This window comes from Leucopleurus acutus (assembly GCF_964270905.1).
Source record: "Leucopleurus acutus genome assembly, chromosome: 9".
Taxonomy (NCBI): domain Eukaryota; kingdom Metazoa; phylum Chordata; class Mammalia; order Artiodactyla; family Delphinidae; genus Leucopleurus; species Leucopleurus acutus.
The window spans coordinates 68,036,628-68,052,521 of NC_139144.1; the positions used below are offsets into that span (position 1 = coordinate 68,036,628).

Consider the following 15,894-nt stretch of genomic DNA (forward strand, 5'->3'; position numbering starts at 1 on the left):
ATTTTAGGGAAGGATTATGTAACAGAAGACACATAGGTCTTTGTCTCTACCTCCTGCTGACTGTGCTAGTGGGTCAAGCATTAAATAAACTAGAACCGACTTGCTCATCTGAAAGTGAGGCTCCGAGTCAAGGGACAGGCAATGTTGTGGCTCTGAGCCTGACCTTTATAACCAGGCTGCTGGGTTCAAACATCATATTTATCCATGACTAGTTCTGTGACCTTGGACAAACGGCTTTACATCTTTAAAAAGGGGACCAAAAAAATGTTGTCTAACAGGGTTGCATTTATAAGAGTTCCTGGTGCAGAGACAGTATCAGATAACTTTTACTTGTCATTATTATTACTGAGCCACAGGTTGTTTTAAAGAATAAACGAGGCTGCATTTAAATGTGCTTTATAACCCATGCAGCACTGAATAATTCATGACCCGGTACGAATTATACTAGAAGCACAATGATTTTTAGAAAGAAGAAAAACATACTGCTTTTGCTTTTTCATGAAAAAATTTCCCTTTGAAATTGGGCCAGGAAAATCCCTGGCCACAGATGCTCTTGAATTCAGGTTTTCAAAGGTGGTTCAATTGAAGAGTTGTCGTTTTAGGTCCTGAGGGCCCACGTTTGGTTTGACACAGAAAATGCAATGAGGCTTTCAGCAAGGAGGGGACAGGGGTCTCGATTCAACAAGAGCTAAGCATGATGAAATGGTCGGGGGCTTGGGACCTGGCTGCATCTTAGCCTCCCTCACTTTCTTTCATGTCCGATATTTCCCCTCTACTCCTCATGTCCTGATGGTCTCTGCCTCCACTTCTATTCATGAAAAGCGAGATTGATAAATGTTCCAGGATCCAAGTCCGCACTTTGCACAGTTGGCTTGCAGGAGCTTATGTGGGCAGATGAACCAGGAAAAGTTTTTAAACTCTTGGATCCCTAAGAGGCTCTGAATGTGGGTCAGATGCACAGCCGCCTCCTCTCCTGAGATACTTTCAAAGCAGACGGGGGATGTTCAATGAGTTTAGCATCCGTGAAGCTCATGAGATGAAGGATGGAGGAACATAGGAAAAGTGCCTCTATTGTGGGTTGAACTGTGTTCACCAGAAAGAAATGTTGAAGTTCTAACCCCTGCTCCCTGTGAATGCGAACTTACTTGGAAAAAGGGTCTTTTCAGATGTTACTGAATTAAGATGAGGCCATAAGTGTGGACCCTAATCCAATATGACTGGTTGCAAAAGGAAAACCAGACACACAGGGAAGACGGCTATATAAGAAGAGGGAAGCAGAGATTGGAATGACACAGCTGCAAGCCCAGGGTTGCCAAGGATGGACGGGCACCACCAGAAGCTAAGAGGCAAGGAAGGATTCGACCCAGAGTCCCTGAGGGAATCTCAGAGGGAGCAGAGTCTCAGAGGGATCTGGCCAACACCTTGTTTTCAGACTTCCAGCCTCCAGAACGGGGAGAGAATACATTTATGTTGTTTCAAGCCCCCTAGCTTGTGGTATTTTATTACAGCAGCCTTCGGAAACCAATACAGCCTCTCAGTCCAGATGTTCAGCCTGACTGTCACCTCTGGGGAGTTCTTCCCTCTAACTCCCCACCATGAGAGCCAGGCTGGACCGGAATGCACTCAAGTGATAGGAATTGCCTATGGGAGAGTGAGAATAAAAGCAGCAGGGGCCAGGGCAGACCGAGCGGTCTCTGTGAATGTCTCACAGTGAAGGAACATTATTTTGAGTCATTAAAGCGTCATCTGTACAGGTAGCATCTGCGGTCTGCCTCCTGAAATAGAATGTGAGAGCGCTAGGGAGGACACAGTCAACCAGGAACCTAGGAACATGCCACGCTGCCCCACCAGGTCTCAGGCCAAGGAGTCTGCATTTTTAAAACTTTCCAAATGGGTCTAGAGCTTGAGTTTCAACATGGGGAAACTGAAGCTCAGAGACATTAAGTGGCTCAAGTCTTCAAAGTTGGCTCAAGAGGCAGCATTGCACAAGAGTCAAGAAAGTGGATGTTTCCAAAGAACAAGTGGGGTCCAATATACCTGGGGGTGTATCTTGGGTCCTCATGGCTGGGAGGAGTTACTTCTGTAAGACTCAGTTTCCTTCTCTGCGAAATGGAAATAATGATAATCCCTACTTCATGGAATTGTGAGAACTCAGTGCAGAAGTGCATTGAAAGTTCAGCATCTGGACCCCAGAACAGTGCCATACACTGCCTGGCGGCAGCCTCTGCCACAGTGGCATGGGAAGCAGCCGAGTGGAAGGTGGACCTACGCTATTTTGCCGCTTAGTCCAACATGCCTCGCAGGACTGTTCCACCTTTTAATGTTTTGGATGGTGATTACTATAACACCCAGCATAACCTCAGACTCAGAGTGCAGCTGGAGGGAGCACGGGATTTTAAACGGAGACAGGAGGGCTTGGGAACTTTGGACCGTGTCTCTGTATTAGGAATCCTGTTCATACATAGCAGAGCTAGATTTTCTAGGTAATAGGTTGGGCTCTGTGAAAAAATGGTCCTTTTCCAGCCTTGTGAGTGCCTGGTTCTAAAGATGCTCAAAGCGTCCCTGGCCAACCTTGTCTGCATCTTACACAGCAAGGAGGAGCTGTCCTGTCCCCAGGTGCGGTGCGAGCATGCACTGAGCCACTCACAAGTCTCACTGGCAGGCAGGCTGCATTCCAGTCCGGGGCAGTAAGTCAGGCTGGAGGTTCAAAGATGCTGGTATTCAGTATATTTCCAAAATGATTTGTTCTGAGCTAATTTGTCTTCTAGTTGCTGTACAAGTCGTGAGCAAGAAACACTTTCACTTTCAGAAAGATGCCTTTTAACTTGAAGATCATTTTCGTCATTAGAAAACAGGGACGACCAAAGATGCTATCCCCTGCCAGTGCTTAGGAAGGGGAACTTGTATACGTACAATTTAATCTTCTGACAGATCTTGGCCAAAAATGGGAGTGAACAAATATCAGAACCACTTCTGGAATATGTCTGGAGAGAAAAACAAAAACAAAAAGAGTTGTTTAGTTCAAGGGATGATTTTCCAACTTCTCAAGGCCCTTCCTCTCCTCTTGGCTCCACAGTTTGGATTTCTGGACTCTTCTTTCTCCAGAATCTGGGTCATTTTAGTTAACTAAATTTACCTCTTGTTCCTGTTTCCACGCTCCATATTCATTCCACCTGTGTGCCTTTGTTCATGCCGGCTCCTCAGCCTGGAGGCTTCCCCTTCTCCCCCAGCCAGCTAGTCCCACCTTCATCTCTTTTCCACCTCTTCCCAAAAGGGTCTGGCCCACCTTGGTCCATTCTATTCAGACAACGTTCCTCTCCTCACTGCCCTCAGTGGCTTTAAAAAAGGATTTGAAAATAAAGACTGTTTTCAAATAAAATAATTCCTTCCTGTTATGAGATAAAATAAAGACTAACGGGAGAGACACTGGCTTAGGAAGAAGGAAGAAGGAAGGTCCCTTCCCTGGGGGAGGCGGGGTAGAGGAAGGAGGGGTGTGTAGATGAAGTCCCTCAAAGCTTCCTGAACAAAGGGATTTCAAACAGCAGTTTCCATAAGACTCTAGCTTGTGGGATAAATTAAAAGCCCTGGCTTTTTACCAAGTAATGATTTTAGAAAGATTGCAGTTCCCTTGATGCTTTTTCAGACAAAAGAAAAAATCAACAGGGTAGAAAATGTAAGGAACCAGCATTTATCAACAAAGGGAGAGAGAGTGCGCTTTTCAAAAGTTCGCTTCACACCACTTTGTTTCTGTGAAAGACCTAGGTTACTACCTCCTCACGAACTGAAAGAAATCCAAAGAAGTTCTTTTGCTCTCACAAAAAAAAAAAAAATGCCAAAAGCAAAAATAGGGCTCCCTGGGTGGCGCTGTGGTTGAGGGTCTGCCTGCCGATGCAGGGGACACGGGTTCGTGCCCCGGTCCAGGAGGATCCCACATGCTGCGGAGCGGCTGGGCCCGTGAGCCATGGCCGCTGAGCCTGCGCGTCCGGAGCCTGTGCTCCGCAACGGGAGAGGCCACAGCAGTGAGAGGCCCGTGTACTGCAAAAAAAAAACAAAGCAAAAATAACGTTCATCGTTTGTTTTTCAGGAGCCAGTGGAGAGGCAGCGAGCACCCTGAACAGTGAGAGGGGCACTGCCCAGCTCCTTCCCCAGAAACCACACTGAGCATCTCAGCATCAGGCCACCATAGCTTTGAACTGTGTCTGTGAGCCTCTGTGCTTGATCTCAGTTTATTTTGTGCATCTGTTAGCAAGATGTGTCCTAAGGTAATTGCTTCTTTGCCTTAGGAAAGACTTCATAGGAATGCTTTACTTTTGGATAGCGGGGAAACCTGTAGTGATTCCCTCTAGCCCAAAAAGTTCTTCAGGTGGCTGTGAGTGGTATTAACAGCATTGGTAATATTTTGACACTAGCAAAGGTGAACAGGTAACCTTTTCTGGTTATAAATGAGGTTTTTAAGGATCTTCAGGATGCCTGCCCAACTTTCTAGGATGAGGAAGAACGCTGATTAGCATGCAAGATTTGGAGACAGAAAAGACTGTCCTTGTTGTCATGCAGCTTACTGTCTAGTGGAGCGTCGGGGTGAATAGCCCAGCTCTTAGCATGCTCTGTGATGTCCGTGGTGGTCCAGGCATTAATATGGCTTTCTGGGAACTGGAGGAGGAGGCAGGCAAGGACCCAGAAATCAGATAGGAGGCAGGTGGGAAGGAAGAGACAGATGCTCTATGCTTTCCAACTCCGAGTACAGCTTGCAGACTTGTTACAAATGTAATTCATGGGCTCGCCTCAATCTAGTAAATCAGAAAGTCTGGGGTAGGTCCCAGGAATCTGTGTTTTCACAGCCTCCCCGTCATTCTGATGCTCACTAAGGTTTGAGAACCACTGCTCTAGGTTCTAGCTGATGAAAGTGTGATCACAAACCAGGAGCATTGAGGCCATCTGGGAACTTTCAGGACTAAAGTCTCTGGCCCCAGATTCAGTTGACCTGCTGAATCAGAATCTGCATTTTAACAAGGTCCCAGGTGGCTGGAGTACACACCAAAGCTGGAAAAGCACGGCCGCTGGTAGAGGGAGCTCCCTTGCAGTGCTGTGGGCACATGAGCTGGGCTGGAGTCCTGGGGGACTGCCAAACATTTCAACCTGGCTGGAGTATAAGGAACTGGGAGAACACGGTGAACCATGGAAGGAAGGAGACATTAGGACAAGCCTAGGACACTGCACTACGTGCTATCTTGAGGACAGTGGGGAACCCTGGAAGGTCTTAAGCAGAGGGATCACATTTGTATTTTGGAAAGGTATCTCTGCAGGTGACATGAAGACGTCGAGGAAGCAATACGGGACAGAGAGACCTGTTGGCAAATAAGGATCCGAGACGGGATCCCAGGGTTTCTAACCTCAGCACTACTGCCATTGGGTCCTGAATAATTCTTTGTTGTGGGCTGTCCTGTGCATTGTAGGATGTTTAGCAGAATATCTGGCATCTAGCCACTATATGCCAGAAGCCCCCAAATGTCTCCAGATGTTGCCAACGTTTCCAGGAGAGGAGGAGAGAGGACAACATTGCCCCTGGTTGGGAACCACAGATGTGAGGTGGGAGGGGGAGGATGGTGGTGCAAAGGAGGGGTGTTTAGAGACCTGGTAACTGATTGAGATGAGCAGTGTAGATACACTGTAAAATAAACACCAGCGTGCAATTATACCCAACATTGGTGGCAATTTGGAAAGAGACACATTCTAAGACCCAGAGTCAGACTGCATTTGAATGTGTGAGCTACTTCTTTTAATATTTACTTTAGTCTGAAGGCCTTGGTCTAATGAACGTAATGGCAATGTAGATTTTAACACTGATGATAACCAATACATTAAAAAATTTATACAACAGTCTGATAATTACTATACAAGGGATACAATGGAATAAAATGTTATAATTGCACAGCTGTTCACTGTCAAAATTCAGCCTGAAGGCTGCAGCTGTCTTTGACATTCACTGTGCAGAAATTAGATCTAGGATGTGGGCAATAGATGATGCAACTTGTCCAGGGACCCCCAGAATTCCCTCTGTTTGATCATGCAGCCTTTTCATCACACAGTACGGGAAGGACTAACCTCTTCTTATAAACTTGCAAAGGGAACTTAGATGGACACAGAGCAACAGCGCAGAGGTCCTCACTTGCACGTTTGACAGCCCCTTCCTTTCAATTCAAACCTTACTAGATAGAGGCAGAATGTGGGCTGTTATTAACTCAGCAATGGATTTAAAACATCACATCTGACTGCATGTAATCCCATCTAAAATGAAAGTCTCAAATCCGGGCTGTCCCAGGGCACAGGAGTCAGGCAGCATCTTTATTTTGCCATCTATTTAACCAGCTTCTGCTTGCATCTGGAGCTTTCCCACCCCAGGATGTTAAATGAATACAGAACAACAAACAGGGGTTGAATAAATGGAATGAGGTGAATGGGGTAAGTAGAGGGTCAAAGCAGGAGCATAACATCTCTTCTGTACACAGCAACTTAAGATTGAATTTCTGTGTGATGAAGTGCTTTTAAACCATTGCTGTGTATTATTTTACTTGAATTTAACTTGGATTATTTTACTTGGGGCAAGTTTGAACAGCAGCAATTTTTAAAGGCTTTCCAGATGGTTCTGTTGAGTAGGTAGGTTGGAGATCAGGGCCATCACGTACAGCAGTACAGGTTGTGCACTACAAGATTCTAATATTCACATAGCCTGTGATGTGAATGGTGCTTCCTGAAATTCAGTACTGAGGAGGTCTGGTTGAGAGCTATTGGAATAGTGGAAGGGGTAGAAACTTGGAAGAAGCTAAATCCGGATGTAAATGATGGGTTTCTCACTTATTAGCTATGTGGAGTGAGGGAATTACTTAACCTCTCATCCTTAGTCCTCTCATCTGTAAAATGGGGTTGATAACAGAAATATGCTATCTACTTTGTAGGAGTTTTTGTGATAATTAAATAAATTGATGCCATGACTCAGGTGTTCTAAACCCTCAGATGCTTAGTGTTCTGCCAAATCCACGAAGACCCCCCCGAGGAGCCTCTCGGGACCTCCTTGAGAGGCAGATCTTCTCTGGAACATTCCATTCCCTTCAGTAACACTAAACTCTTCCCCAGTCTGGATTCTCCATCTGACAGGCTGTGCTGAAATGACACGCAACCTATTCTGTTTCTCTCCACATTCTGGCTAGGTCGGCAGTTACATCAACCATCACAATGGAGTTAATTGCAGCCAATATCTTCTGAGCAGTTTTTCAAGATGCTTATTTGCATTTCCTGATTATTTTTTCCCTGATAGCTTTTATCTAGAGAGTAAATAAGTTGGAGGAGGTTTTTGAGGAGTTTTTTTTTTTTTAATTGGTGAATTGTTCAGTTGATTTTTTTTTTTTTTTTTTGGCTTCTTGCAAGTCATGATTGGAATCCTGCCCCATGAATTATGCTCGCAATTCTGGTGACAGAAATGAAAAATTATAAAATCCTAATTAGTCTTTGAGTTAATGCCAAGGCAGTTTGTACTAGTGAAGTAAACGATGTCCTGAGAATAAGTTTTTAGATGCATGTTGAGAAGAATAAGAGAAAAACGGTATTATTCTCCAGTCTGTTTAGAGTTCTGAAGGTGGTGGTCAAGGGTTTCATGTGATGTTTCAGTTTCTTATTCAATAAGTTAAGCAGATTAGCTGAACCAGCTATGGTTGGCCTTTAATTACTCACTGAATTAAATAATAATTGGAGATGCATGCATTGTGATTGATTAATCAATTGTGCAGAAATGCCCGCATACTGTCATGCAACATGTATCAGCCTTGTACATCAAAACCCATGTGCCTGCCACAAGTAGGGTTGCCAAATAAAATATTGTACTGGACATACTTACACTAAATAATTATTCATTATTTATTTGAAATTCAAATTTAATTGGGCATCCTCTGTTTTTATTTGCTAAGTCTGACAAACCAAGCCATGAGGAATTTTCCTCCCCTTTATTTCCATGTTCCTAAATCAATACTACTTTGAATGTATTGAATCAGGACCAGTAGGGAGAAGCCAAGGATGAAGGTCATGCCCTCTCATCTCTGATGAATGCTTCCTTCCTGCCAGGACTGTTAGCCTTAGGGAGACACTGTTCTTTAAAGGTTTACCTTTCTGCTTCCTCTTCAACTGGGGCTGATTGGCCACCAGGGCCCAAGTCAAATACTTGACTTAATGATAACTGATTTGAACTAGGCATTCTGTTGAATAAAACTATGATTGCAAAGAGGAAAAATTAGAGGAAAAGAATAATAATGGTGATGATTTTAGTTGGCATATATAGAGTGCTTGATAAGTCCCAGACGATACCAGACACCCCCCACACATCAACTCTCTTAGTCCTGACATCCATGCTTTGAGAAAGGAACACTGTTATTGTCCCTACCTCACTGATAGGGAAACTGAGGTTCAGCCTAGATCACATATATAGAAAGTGGAGAAGCAGGAGCATACAGCCTCCTCCAATACGGTCTACCGGAGGGCAGCAGTTCTCAACAGTGAGTACCAGAGGATATTTGGCAATGCCAGGAGACATTTTTGGCTGTCACGACTATTGTGGGGGTGGGTGCTGGCACCTAGTGGGTAGAGGACAGGGATGCTGCTAACATCCTACAATGCCCAGGACAGTGCCCACAACCAGAGTTGAGAAACGCTGCTCTAGAGAGAAGAGAGGAGCTCAAATTCCTATTCCAACCCAATTCATCTGTGGCGTGTTGTGTTGTGGGTTTGCGTCCGGGGTAGCCCCTGGCCTTTGGAGGTGAACGTGCCAAGGAAAATGCTGGCATTCTCCCCGTTGGTTGCTTACCAGAGTTGGGGATTTCTTGACAATCTGTCTTGCCTTCTCTAGTGTCAATTTCCACGTCTCCTATAAAAATTAAGTTAGACAATATTACAACTTGTGACTCATCTTTCCTTTCTCCGTGTTTTCCAAAGTTAGGTTTTTTTAAGTTCGTAACCTAGTAATAAAGGAATTATTCCATAAATTTCTGATAAAATAATTCACAAGAAAGCAATTTCATGTTAATAACTCTCTTTATTAAGGGATTTGCACTGTGCCAGATGCCACGCTAAGCACTTCACAAATATTATCTTATTTAATCTTCACAGCAACTCTGAGATATATGACCTTTTTACAGATGAGGAAATTAAGATGCAGAAAAGCTAAGAAACTGTCTGAAGATCTCAGAGCCAGTGTCCGACAGAGATGCCATCTGAACCTCCATCTTCCTGCCCACTATGCTAAACTCAGTAACTTGCTTTTGGATCTGAAAGCCTCAGGGCAGGAGGCGGTCGACAGACAATCTGAGTGCCTTGTGCTGCAGGACAGAAGCACGGATGACAGCTGCCGCTCGAGCTGACTCCACCTCTTGTTCACCTCTTCTTCTGCTTTGACATCCCCATTTCTAGGGCATCCAAGGGCATCTTCTGAGTTTATGTTGCAAGTATAAAGGGTTAGCTAATTATTACCAATAACTTTTGTTGTGGAGCTCCATATCTGTGTATTTTTGGGAGGGTTGGGAGAAAAGTAACCTGGGGCAGGGGGTGGGGGAGGGGAAGTATTCGCTCCCAGCACTGCTTCCCAGAGCTTTGGTCCCCCCTCCTCAAATGTCCTGACCCCGCCATACTCCTCCTCAGGCTGTCTCCTGTGTGGCCCTAATAGAACTTGGGTGATGGTTTACATGCCTGTGTTCAAACTCCAGCTCTGCTGCTGACTAGCTGTGAATCCTTAAGCAAGTTATATTCTGAGCCCCTCAGTATCCCCAGAATTCCTTGACATATACGAAAGCCCTATTTTCATTATCTGCAACGTGGGAATTATAGCTACTGACCTCATAGGGTGCTGTGAGGATTACAAGACATCATGTCAGGCCTCTAGTCCAAGGCCTACCCTGATAGCCCCTGCTCAGTCATTGATAGTTTGATTGGAAAACTGTCTTTCAGCCCCAGCTATCCCCTCACCCAAATCAGTAGGGAAGCTGAGGTTCAGGGAGAGTGCCATAGTTCTCAGTCCAGGTAACTGGGAACGTTGTCCCTTCACCTAAGCAGAAAATACAGGTACTGGGATAGGACTTGGAGCTGGCTGGTCAGCAGGAGAGGCCTCTTGGGAGATGCTGGCCTTTGTTCAGGAGTTGAGTCCCTACAGGACCATTTTGCGTGTTCTTCACCCTGGGAGATGCCTTCCTCCACCATGGAGCCCCGTGTGTTCTGAAGACCTCAGCCACGTTGTGTGTACGTGAGTGGAGGTGTGACTGCTCAGTGGGAGCCTGGGTTAGAGTGAATTTTCCAGGAGGTTCTTTAGGAAGGAGGGGGGCAGAGCCAGCTGCATGGACTGGCTCTGAACCCCTCTCCCTAGTGTCTGCCCCAAATCATATTCCACCTGCTCAAGTTCAAAGGACGGCAAACCACGGCTCTTGTGTCACAGGCAGCAGGCCCGCTGACAGCTAAGAGCACACGTTAGCAACTTGAGAAAAGAAGTTGCTCTCCAGGTAGGTCTTGTGGCCAGGATGCGCTTGTACAGTGTATGCTTCTTAAACCACTGAAGCACTACTGTTCCAGTTGGTGAGCAGTTGTGTCCCTGAGTGCCCCCCCCCATCACTGCCTTGGCCATCCAGCCTCTCCTTAGGACTCCCCAGACCTCCCTGTGATCAGTCAACGTAGGGGCCAATGTCACGGTACAGTCTGGTGGGCATCTTCAGACCTTGATCCAACATGGCACCCAGTGTCCATTCTGATTGGCTGACAGCAGGGCCAAGACAGTTCATCACAATCCTCATTTTTAAGACATCGACGTCTTTAACAGAAAGACTGCTTAGGAAATGGCCCCATTCAAAAACTGACCTTACTGACTGCAATTTTGTCCTTTTCTGGGATTTTGATAAATCCTGGAAAATTTCCTATTGTATCAAGTAAGTATTTCTGGTAGGGTCATTATAAGACACTAGATCTAGCTGCAGATTTCTATCATGGTGTCCTTTTTGGCTGCCCTTGTTAGCTTAAAGTTCATTGTCCACAATATTGAAGGTGGAGTCCCTCTGCCTTAATTATGGGTCCCCTGCTTCTCTGCTTTGGAAATACCCCTTTGCATTTTAAGGTCCATCTCAAGCATCTACAGGGCCTAGCACAGTTCCTGCTACACAGTAGGTGCTCAATACATACAGAAATAAAAGTAAAAGAAAACATTTATGATATTGTGCTAAGCAAGAAAAAAACAGGCTATCAGATTTTACACATACAAAAAAATTCTGCAAAGAAATATGCCATAATAACTATTGTTGATAACTTTTCCTTTTGGTTCTTTTCTGTGTTTTCTAAATATTCAGTAATGAACACACATTCAGCAGTACATGCTTTTTTAAAAAAAGAACTCAATACATGTTGCCCTGTTTCTTACTGAAGAAGAAAATGATTTGTTCCCAGCACAGGGATGTGGTGAGGACCCTGGAGATCTGGGGGTGAACAGACACGCCTGCCCTCCCATAGCTTCTGGGCTGGCAAGGAGACACCAGGAACTAGTACAGTAAATACAGTAAATAGAAGTGAGATGAAGCAGAGAGAGGGCATTGGCAATGTCTTTTTAGGAGAGGCCACCTGGATCCCCTCGAGATAACTGATTTGAATTTAATCCAGCTCAGTTCTCAGGGGAGATCAATGTTTAGTGAGGGATAAAGACAACCAAAAAAAAAAGAAGAAGAAGAAGTGACAAGGGCTTCACCAAATGCCTTCTGATCCCTTTAGTGCTGGGCACAGTTGCTGCTTTTGGGGTCCTCCCTGGAATGCTGAGGGCAGATTTATCTGGTCTTGGCTTGACCAGAGCACCACTGTCTCCCACAGCTTAAGTGCACTAATACCAACATTAAAAAAAAAAAATCGTAAGTGCTTTTAAAAAATGCTTTGGTAAAGCTAAATCCTATGTATTGAAAAATAGCCACTGTAGGATACAGTGGGAAGCAGATATAATAATAGACCAGCAAATTCCAGCCAAAGGCCCGACACTCCACCATCTGATAAAAAATTAGAAGCAGCGGAGCTTCCTACATTTGTCTTTGTACCTAACAGAAATGGCCTCAAAGCGCTTTTGTCCTTCTCTCTTAACTCTTCTGGTCTGCCTTCTGCTGGAGTTATTTATGTACTTACTGCCTTCAGGGGGCAGTCAAGTCCATGGGGATGGCTTCGTTCAAACCGTGCTCCATTTGTAAATCAACTTACACCATGAAATCTGGGGGAGAGGAACAGCCTGTCCTAATAAACTTCTAGAAAAGATCTGGAGTAGATCAGAGATCTTCTCCCCACCCTCAAACCCCCTCATAAATGCCTGCTCTTTGACAATAAGAAACTCACATCTAAAATCATTTCACGTCCCAGGGGCTTTCTCCTTTGTGGAGCCTGTCACTGCTGTCAAAGTACCATGTGAACAAAAGGCACTTTCTGTAATTTTCAAATCTACTGCTGCTATAATTGATAGCAGATAACCCCATCACTAAAAATTATTCCCTGTAGAAACTCATGCCTAAAAATACGATTTTTCTTTATTTCCTTCACTCCTGAGCGTACCAGAATTCAATTCTTTAACATCACAGAACCTGAGAAGGCCCACTTTGTGAATGTGCCCTGTCCAATTCACCAATACTCCTGAAAAGTCGAGGGACGTTGTGTTGAGTTCCGGAGCATCCCCTGCACACTACATTCTCTGCCTGTTTTCCCATCATTGTCAATACAGTGCAGTGTGCTTTGGCTGAAACAGTTGAATGTTTGGGAAATGCCTTTGTAAATAGTATTCCTTACCACAAAGTGGCTCAAATCCTTGAATATGCTAATATGTGCTGTGGCTCTCCCAGCAGGACATTTAGTTTACAGATTTCCCAAACTTTTAAAACAACAACAATTTTCTTCTCTAGCACACCTATTAGCATCTCCCAGAGTGGGAGTAAAAGCAAGGATTTTTGAGTCACACAGGTCTGAATTGAATCTGGACTGTGCCACTTATTGGCTCTGTGACTTTGGGCAAGTTATGCATCCACTCTAAGACCCAGTTACCTCATCTATAAAATAGGGATAATAGTAATTATCACTTAACACTTTCTACATTGTAGTCTTATCACAGTTTGCTGTCAATCTTCTCTCCCAAGTTATAAAACCCTTGATGAGAAGGATTATGTGTCATTCACTATTACATCCCTAATATATAATTCATGGCATGACATAGATACTTAATAAGTACTTGTGAAATGAATGAATAGAATGAATGATTACACAGAGAAATGACTGGCTGAATGAATATTTCTTTCTCCTTTCATTATCAATCATATGCTTACAACTGCACTTGTCCCTAGGTTACATGAATTTCTACACATTTGCGCAAGTGCTTGGCATACAGAGCCAGAGCTCTCCCCCAACCGTGTGATTCTCTGCATTAAGTCATCCACACTCCATAAGAGCTACACTTGCCATTCCCCTGAGCCTAAATGACCTCATGAGTCATATTATCTGGCTTGTATTAAAATTTCAGGCATACTTCCTTCTTGGAAAATAGTGTGGCAATGGTGGGAAAGGTGCTGGAGTCCAGAGACCTGAACCACCAGCTCTGCTTGCAGATGGCCATGGTTAAATTATGTAACCTCCGAGCATCTGCTTTCTATCTGTAAAATTGGATGGAAGGACTCAAAGACATTTGTTAAAGCTAATTTTGTTTGCTTGTCTCAATGACAGGCAAAGGGGGCAAATTGTAAGCAATGTGAAAATGAAGATAATCGCTCTCTCTCCTTGGTAACTTTTCACTGTCCACAATCTAGCGTTTAAGCCATTGTTTCTAAAGTATGAAGACCACGCTTCCATCTTCTGAAAATTACAACTTCAGAATGGAGGGTGCAACTGTAATCAGTAGTTGGAGAGAGAGTTGGGGAATAGATTGTGAGCTGGATAGAAAACTCTCCTAGTTCGAATCTGTAATGATGTTTCTGACTCACTGAGAGCAATCATCTGAGGCATAAGCTGATTCTCCATCAACAATGAGGGGCTTGGTTCTGGAAGTACTCATTTGATCCTGCAATCTGTTATGGTCAAATCTTTTCAGCTTCTCATTACTTTCTCCCTTTGATTGTAATGTTTCCTTATTCCAGTTTCAAATCCCCTTCAGAGTCTATTCAACACTCTCATGAGTGAATTGCAGAGGAAGCCATCACACAGGCTTACAGAGATATAAGCCCTCAGCCTAGGGTCTTACAGCCCAAAGAACCATGGATATGTATATTGCACTTCTTTATTCAAGGACTTGGAAAATTCCAAGGACAACATGGCATGGCTCCCTAGCAGTCTACAAAAGGGGAGAGGTCGACACTTTGCGTGATCATCAGAGCACACAGCAGCATATACCCATGATGGTTTTGCTCATATAAGTTTTTATCAAATAGTGGCATGTCTGGCTGGAATTTGCTGGTTTATTATTTTTTCTGCATTCCACCATAACCTACAGTGGCTATTTTCCAATGCATAGGATTTAGCTCTACCAAAGTCCAATTTGATTTTCATGTTCCCACATTTCCCAGCTTTATGACTTTAAGAAACGTGGAAAAAAATGAAATCTGTTCATGTCATTTTCTTCTTCCAGAGACCAAAAAAGGAGAGAGAAAAAGAAAGAACTGTAAAAGTAACAGAAAACACCACCACTTTTGAATGCATTCCCTTATATCACTAAATGTCTTTTCTTCATACATATTTTACCATTAGCTAAATTTCCTCCTTTTCTTCTCCTGGACCAATTCTGCACTGTGGAGCTATTAGTATCATGAGTACATGATACATGATACATGCTTTTATCCTTTTCTATAGGAAATACCTATTAAAAAAAAAAGTCTTATTTTAAATAACACTATTCCCACCCCACAACTTTTCCTGATATAATTCACTGATTTTACTCTAACCACCGCCACTGCCATCATCACTACATACTTACAGAGGTTCTTCTATGTATCAAGTTCTCTATCAGGCACTGTATATACCATATACCTACTCAGCAAGGTAGGAATGAACAGTTCTTAACCTTACTTTATAGTTGAGCAGTCCACAGCCCAGTACTATTTAAGTGAATTGTCCAAGGCCTCACGATGAATTTTGTTTCATTTTGACAGTTTCTTCCCTAGTACCTGGGCATGTGCACAAGTTCTCCATGGCTGGACTCCATGGGTTTTTCTTATTATTTGATATTGTCCTACTCTTGAAACACATGATTTCTGGCAAATAATTGAGTTCGTCAGATAGTGGGTGTGGTTCAGTCATTGGGTTGTCTTGGGTCAAGTACTTTGTAACACACTATTCTAATTTTTTACTGTTATTCTATTTGCGTTCAGGTTCCTAGATCAGTCTTGCCTTATGTTACACAATTAATCAGTTTCTTCATCTTAGTTTCCTACTGTTGCCATAACAAATTACCACAAATTTGGTAGCTTAAAAACAACACAAATTTATTCTTTTTTTTTTTTGGCCATGCCACTCAGCCTGTGGGATCTTTAGTTCTCTGAGCAGAGATCGAACCCGTGCCCTCTGCAGTGGAAGCACGGAGTCTTAACCACTGGACCACCCGGGAAGTCCCCACAAATTTATTCTTTTATAGCTCTGGAGGCCAGAAATCCTAAATGAGTCTTAGGAGGCTAAAATCATGTGTCAGCAGGGCTGGTTCCTTCTGTACTTTCCAGGGGGAGAATCTGTTTCTTGCCTCTTCGGTTTCTAGCAGCTGCACCCATTCCTTGGCTGATGGCCTCATCACTCTGACCAATAAGTCTGTTGTCACATTTTCTTCTCCCATGCTCAACCTCCTGCCTTTCTCTTATAAGGACCCTTGTGATTACACTGGGCTCG

General features: G+C 43.9%; 1 protein-coding gene across 1 annotated transcript in view; it reads right to left on the bottom strand.

The window, feature by feature from the left end:
• AOAH (acyloxyacyl hydrolase) overlaps positions 1-15,894 on the bottom strand; it is a 171,419-nt gene that overhangs the window by 109,075 nt on the left and 46,450 nt on the right. Inside the window, exons 6-7 of the mRNA XM_082847010.1 lie at positions 8,849-8,908; positions 2,914-2,984 (exon numbers count right to left, since the gene is read on the bottom strand). Coding sequence (XP_082703136.1) covers positions 2,914-2,984; positions 8,849-8,908 — 131 coding nt within the window. The remainder of the gene's footprint in view (positions 1-2,913; positions 2,985-8,848; positions 8,909-15,894) is intronic.